Source organism: Odontomachus brunneus, unplaced genomic scaffold (genome assembly GCF_010583005.1).
Source record: "Odontomachus brunneus isolate Ranch 3 - 2012 unplaced genomic scaffold, Obru_v1 Obru_scaffold_005, whole genome shotgun sequence".
NCBI lineage: Eukaryota > Metazoa > Arthropoda > Insecta > Hymenoptera > Formicidae > Odontomachus > Odontomachus brunneus.
Window position 1 is genome coordinate 3,736,588 of NW_022639455.1, and position 7,201 is coordinate 3,743,788.

Consider the following 7,201-nt stretch of genomic DNA (forward strand, 5'->3'; position numbering starts at 1 on the left):
CGAGAGAAGAACGCGGCGGCTTTCATACAGGGGAGATTCGCATCATCATTACGGCCCTGCCACCAAATGCCTCCCCTCTTCTCCCCCATTCGCGAAGGAAGCGGCGGCGGCGACCGCCCGCTTAGTTTCGGACGGGAGAACAAGCAAGAAGCGAGAAGCGCATCCAGTGTCCGGCAGGTTCGTCGTAAGCGTGCGATGCGTGCGTGCGTGCGTGCGCGCGCTCGTTCGTGCGGTCGTAGTCTCGTCACCGATATCTATACGTCATCAAATTGCATAATTCGCGATAGAGCGTGGCCCGCGTAACACCGCCGCGTCGTTGCTGCCGTCGTGATCGCCACCTGGGTGCCGGCGTAATCGCTAAAGCTCCGGGAGATTAAAGGGATCCCGACAACGGCGTGCAAGGGAGTCTCGAGGAGGTTGCGGGAAAAAGGGAGAGGAGGGACGCGGACTTTGTTCGAGCGCTTCGCACACACCCCCGAGAAAGAGAGACGGAGCGAGCATGGCGGACCGGTACGGCAATGGTGTGCTACGAGAACGCGGGAGTGTCGTGAACGCGTAACCGCGCGACGTCCCTCGTCTTGTGCGACGCACGTCGGCCAACAGGAGACTCGGGCGAAACGAGAACGACGACCGATCGGACGCGACGCGACGCGACGTCCTGTCGCCTGCGTGGCAGAGCGGCGTCGGGTCGGGTGAGAGGGACGACGGCCTCGATTTTTGGCGGGTAAACTCAATGGAGTCGTAAAAGCGCTTCGGCCGTCACCATCACGAGTCGAATCATCGAATGACTGGTCAGTGATCTCCCGTAGAAAGGAAGAAAAAAAAAAAGAGCTCGACCAGGACGATGTTTCTAAACAAAATCGAGTGCGCGTAACGTCCAGTAACCGTTGTTTGGCGAGCCCGTCGGTTTTCAACGGCCTAGTCGGCCGCGACAGGACGTCTTCAGCGCATCGGCGTGCATTGTCGCGATTCTTAGAAACGCGTCCGACACATCGGCAGAAGCTACAAGAGCTGATAAAGGCTCCGACCGAGGCGGCGCTCACAAGGAAGAGGCAGCGCGCGGCGACGGTTTTGGCGCGCGTATTCAGCTGTGGCGCGCGACCGGCAGATGGCCGGTACGCCGGCTGCTTGCGCGCGCGCGCCTCACGGACACGCTGCCGCCGTCGCGGCGACACGCTCACGTACGATCGACCACCGTCGCCGACGAGCACGACCGGTGGAGGACGACGGCAATTCCGCCGTGCGACCGTGGGCGCGCGTATTTACGAGACACGCCGGCACGGACGCGACGCCGTCCCGACACGCCGGTCGCACGTCAGCTGGGACCATCGCCGATCTATGACAGTGCCTTCCTGCCTGAACGCCGGACATCTGAATGAAAAGAACTGTTAGGCGCGCCGTTCCCCGCTGCCTACGTCCCTGCCTCGCTACTACGCCGGTACTCGCTGCATCGTAAGTGTCATTTGTTTTATGGTAGAGGGTAAGAGAGTCTGTTTCGCACGTCCGCGGTGGACACCGCTCTCTCTCTTTTGTGTTCTTCGCTCTCGCTGAATCGGAAGCTAGACGAGCGAAGAATGGAGCGGTGCACCACCACACTCTCGCGTAATCCTACCAACACACACTCGCGTGATACACGGCGCCGTCTGTGCCCTCGTTCGTACTCGCGGCGCACGCGCGCAACAACACCGGGAACACACCGTCGCTCGCGCCACCGCGCACACGCTCGTCTACGCTCTCTTTACGCGGACGGCGTACACACGCGGCGCGATGCGACGCGACGCTACTACATTGCGGCTCTCCCCATACACACCGACACACAGCTGGCGGCGACACGGAGAGCCGGTACACCTCCTCCTCCTTCTCGAGCGAGAGAGAGAGAGAGAGAGAGGGCCCCCCTCGATGTTCGCGAATACGCACGGACACGCGGGTCTCCGCTTGCTCTTTCTCTCTCTGTCGGATATCGCCAGCACCGGCGCGCGCGACGCGACGCAACGCGACGCGGCGCACGCGGCACTCTATCCATTTCTCGTATAACCCGAGCCGGCCAGTCGTGCCAGCGCGCCACGGAGGCTCGGCCGAACTTCGTCCATCCGTCTAATCCACCCGAGAGATCGAACAAACGAGCGGTTGGCCGACCGTACGATCGACCGTCGTCCAGATCCTCACGAGCGGCGAAGAAAAAGAGAGGGAGGGAGGGAGAGAAAAGGTTCGTTTCTCCTGCACGACGCCGGTCCGGCTGGTCCGAGACGATCATGCCGAGGCGGGGCTCGCTGCTGTGAAGAGCGAGGCGAACGCGCCACGCCGCATCCCCGAGCTACAGTGAAAAAAGCAGCCGGGAACGGCGGCGCGTGAACGATCCCCGGTCCCGCGTATTTTTCCGGGTCTCGTTCGTGAAGAGGCGTATGCTTGCTCGCCCGCGCCCGCACTGTCCACCTCTGTCTACCTGTCTCTGCGTCGAACCTTGTCTCTGCGACTTAATCGGTCACACTGGGAAAACGGACATCGTGCTCTAGAACAGCGCAGTTTCGGACAAACGGACGGCATTGGGAAAAAGAGAGACATACGTGAGGCGAGAGAGAGAAAGAAAGAAGGAGAGAGAGAGAGAGAAAGATCGAGAGCGAACGATAGAAAGAGAGAGGTATAAATTGCGGAGTACGATAGTAGAGTACGACGCAACGACCCACGTCGACCGCGACTACTACGACGACGAGGTTGAGCGAGCAAGCGAACGAGCGTACGTACGAAGGGAAAGGGCGAGAGAGCGATCGCGCGCGAGAGCTCTCTGCCACGACGACGAAAGGGACAAGAACGTGCGCTCCTGCTTCGAGTCGAGACGATCATTTGTCGTCGTCGTCGTCGTCGTTGTCGTCGTCGTCGTCGTCGTCGTCGTCGTCGTCGTCGTCATCCCGGGCAAACCAGCCCGGCCGTTCTGTCACTCGTCGCGGCTTTCGTGTGCAATCTCGCCGACCCGGAGATACCCGGATCGAGATGCCCGGCTCCGACGTCCTGTGACACGCGCTGCGCGCCGTGTGCTGGCTTGCCTCGTGAATCTCCTCCCGGAAGAGAGCCACGGGCCTCCGATCTCAAAATACTACGCGACGCAGCGCATACGTTCGTGAGCAGCCAAGTAAGTAGAAAAAACCAGGGAACGCAAGAGAGAGAGAAAGAGAGAGTGTGTGTATGTGGGTGAAAGAGAGAGGGCAAGACAGATAGGAGGACAGATAGAAAGAGACGGAGACGGTGCAAACGGGTGCGTGTATCTCTTCGCCCGACACTACTACTTCCGTCTCTCTTCCTCGTTCGGCCGGCCAATGTGTGCACGTTTTTGTCCTTCTCGTTCTCGCGCTATGCCTCGAAATGCCGTTTCACGCGCGAACAGGTTCAGTGCACGGTTGCTCTCGCGCGGGGCTTTTCGACCTTGCTGCCTCCTCGACGCTCCGGCTGAAAGGGACCGTTTTGGCCGTTTGTCAGAATCGGGGGAATGTCTTTGAGAAGCATTTCCGGGCGTTGCTGCACGGCCACATTTCACTCTTCTTTGTAACGTTAGCCGGTAGCGCGCCTTACTAGAGATCCGGCGATGCCGTCCTGGCTCTTTAAACGAGTCGGCCGCGAAGATGCACGTAGCGCGCGCGGGCGTATCTGTGTGCGAGCACACGTGTGACCGCGCGCAGCTGCGGCTGTGTGATATGTGTGCGCGCGCGCGCGCCCGTCATGTACATATGTGTGTGTGTGAGTGAGTAATCGAACGCTCACATAACCGTCCCTCGTATATGCACCAACAAGAGAAAGAAAGAAGGAGAAAAAGAAAGAGCGCGCGCGTGCATGAGATCGCGACTTCATTTCTTCGTTATTCATCCCGCCGCGAGAACGATATGATACGATACGATATGATATCTCGAGAGATTCCGTGAACGCCCTTCTCGATTGGTATCCGCGCGAGGGACACTCTTGCACTTTCGAAGAGATGGTGCAGAAGGGCGACTTCGAGTCGGCTTTTCGATTCTCGAAGGTGCGCCGGAAAGATGATCAAACCGAGTGCGGCAGTCCCGCCAATAGGTAGCCTCCGTTCCTGCTCATCCTCGTGTGCCATTGGCTGCGCTCCGCGACGAACTATTCGATAACGCTCTTCTCGAACCTCGTTCTTTCTCGTGTGTGTGAGAGAGAAAGAGAGGGAATCGAGACTCCCCTGACGATCGACGAGGCGAGGACGTTAACAGCTGATCGCGCATTACGTCAGACCGGGACGCCGGCTCCGCGCGTGTTTTCCGCAGGCTCGCGATAAGACGGCTGAACAACACCGAGTAAGAGTGGCGGCAGAGTTACTTCTAAATTCATCTCTCTCTCTTTCTTTGTGTACGATACATCCTCGTCTCTATTGGCCGGAACCTCCGGATGACAATCGGAGTCACAGAAGTCGAACACCGTGGATAGGACGCACGCGGTAGATCTCGCGATCTTGAACGCGCGTACTTACCGTGAACGAACAAGTGAGACCAGAGGTTGGACGAAAAGCAGACAGACGGCAAGTGCATTGTCGCGTCATTACATGGATCATACGTGCGCTCATTCTTCCATTTCCCAGCGATAAACGTCGTGATCGTCGTGCCATTACACGACACACGTGTGTTCGGCTCAGCGACGGCTGCTCGAGCAGACTTGCGTCACGTAATGATATATGCAGCCGCGTACACGTCGGTGTAATTACGAGAGAGAGCGACATCATTGTCATCGGGAAGTTACGGAACGGCCGCATGAGGGACAGACACAGACAGACGCCTGTCGTACACACGTTTGCCGCCTTGCGCACAGCGCACGTCCCATGGGCGCCTGCTACTGCCGCTACCGCCGCCGCCGCCGCCGCCGCCTTCGTCACGGCGGTGGCGTTTCCTGCCTGTCCATGGCGCACTGGGGACCCGGCGTTAGTCTCTACGTCGTAGCTGGCCGAGGCGCACGGAACAAGGACGAATCGGGATCGGCCGTGGGGTTGTCGGTAGCTCGTGAGCTTGGAGTAAGTAGCCGCGTTCTCGTCCGATCAGATTCGTGTTGCGTTTCTTCTGATTCTACCGATTGGCGGCCGGCCGCCAACGTGGTGTCTCTGGATCGCCTCCGTGGGCGACCAATCGCGATCGAGCGATTCCAGCCGTTCACGTCGACGGGACGACGTTGTCCCCGCGTGTATCCTTTGCCTTCGAGGCCGACGGCGTGGTCGATTCCGCGTGGTAAATGTTGGCAGCAGCAGAGATGACGGCTCGCCTCTGCCAATCGATGCTCGCTCACTTTTGCACCCGAGTGCTGCTCTCGGCCGCCCAGCGCGGCCACCTCTGCACGGCGCTTTATCTTCCAGATAACCGTCGACCAATCAATGGCTCTCTCCCCGTCGAGCCTGTGCACTGCTCCCAACCTTCGAGACGCGAATCGCCTCCGGTGCTGGTTAGCATCGCCATGACCTCTCGGGAGATCCCGCTAGCCGGCTGTGTGTACTCGGCAGAAGGCACCAAGGAGAAGTCTACGAGCCGGTCGTGGCTCGTTCCAACACGTGCACACGCCGTTGTAATACCCGATCGGAGATTTCCTCCTTGGACGCGCGCGTACGCACGCGACCGTCATATTCCGGACGTGCTAACGAAGTCAGATACGGATCTGCCTGGAATGTCATTGAATAATTCCAAAGCGCGATCCGATGCGGCCGGTTGATTCCGCGGCTACAACTTTGTTAACTCTGACCAGGGAGAGAAAAAGAGAGAGAAAAAAAGAAAGGATAGACAAATAGGTAGATAGATAGACAGAAAAGGAGGGAGACTATTGCATGTTATAACGTAAATAAAGTATACAACTGGAAACTCGCTCACCTTGCCCGGAAAGAAACATACGTCCAAGCGATTGAATCTTTCATTAGTCGGTGTCAATCCATCAAGATCTTTCTGGATCCTCTTGATTGAGATCGAGAAATTAGAGAAGAGATTAGTCGATGATACATTGAGCAGCGATTTGAGGGACAAATTGAGGGACCTTAAGGAGAAAAGCAAGATATCACATCGACCGTTCGGTACGCGACGATTAGTCACGCGATGATTTTTCCGTCGGTGTAGCTGGATAAGTCGTGACGACAACGTAGCCGTGTACGGTGCACTTTGAGACTCGCGATATTGCGAGGCGGCCGTGCCGCCTCTTTAAACCACACCCGGAACGACCGTCTAGTCCCGCTTGCTCTTTTTTTCGAAAATTCCCCGGGTCTCGGGCGCACCGTGGGTCCGCTTATCAGGCGTGTACCAAGCGTTGGTGCCATGCGAGGGTCCTCCCGGGTACATCTTCCTTTTCGTACTCGAGCCGGTGCGACGTTTCTAACTTGTTTCCCTTCACTGAAATTCGATGTTCACCTTGTTCGTTACTTGTCTGTCTGTTATTTAGCGATCCTCCGGTTGGATGTGCCGATGGGCTTTGTCAGTTGGATCACTTTCTTCGGAGCAGCGATTCTCAAGCACGAATAGTTTACCGCCGCGAGAATCTCGCCGAGGGAGGAAAGAGCCTATCGCTATGAGTCGCTAAGGTACAAAATCAATTTTCTTCTTTAGAGGCACTCCGATTGGACGTGCCGCTGGGCTTTGGTCGATCGGAATATTTTCTCTGGGTCAGTGATTCTCAAGATCCTCTCAAGTCATTTTTCGCCAGAAAAACATTTCCAAGAAAATAAGCGAAATGACGCGTGAATAAATAGGCTAGCCCTTTGTAGGTTCAGAGACTTCTTTACAGATGAAGGAAGCATATAGAAGAATGAATGCAACCGTTATAGCTTTATCCATTTTTCTTTTTTTAATCTGGCGAACGTGCTTTCGCAAGAGTCATAGTCTATGGGAAATTTGCCGAAGAAAAAGAAAACTCTTCATTCTGAGTTACGATGGTAACATAGCTTTGTGATATCTGCTGTGGTTTGGGAACGATGTTTGAGAATCACTGATGCAGCAGAGCAAAGGAAGAGCGGACGCATGTTACGTTGTGTAAAGGGCCGTACAGTGAACTTCGTGAATTTTGTCCGATGTTAGTTCAGTGCATAAGTATTGATATCCGAAACTTGTATAGATAGAGGCTGTTATTTATTGATAAGTAAATTTATTCTGATGATTAATAATCAAGATAACGTTATGTACAATAATTTTATATATATATATATATATATATATATATATATATATATATATATATA

General features: G+C 55.8%; 1 protein-coding gene across 6 annotated transcripts in view; it reads left to right on the forward strand.

Moving 5' to 3' along the window:
* Positions 1–127: 127 nt before the first annotated feature.
* Positions 128–7,201, forward strand: part of LOC116848307 (transcription factor E2F2) — a 16,813-nt gene continuing 9,739 nt past the window's right edge. Inside the window, exons 1-2 of one of the 6 annotated variants that reach the window (XM_032824265.1) lie at positions 132–1,452; positions 6,409–6,547. Coding sequence is in view for 2 of the 6 variants with exons in the window: in XM_032824256.1 (XP_032680147.1) it covers positions 1,376–1,452 (77 nt within the window). In the remaining 4 variants the exon portion in view is untranslated. Of the gene's footprint in view, positions 1,453–2,040; positions 2,207–2,235; positions 3,128–3,179; positions 5,009–6,408; positions 6,548–7,201 lie in introns of those variants that run through there. The other 5 variants (XM_032824289.1, XM_032824282.1, XM_032824274.1 and 2 more) reach the window with 5 other exon arrangements.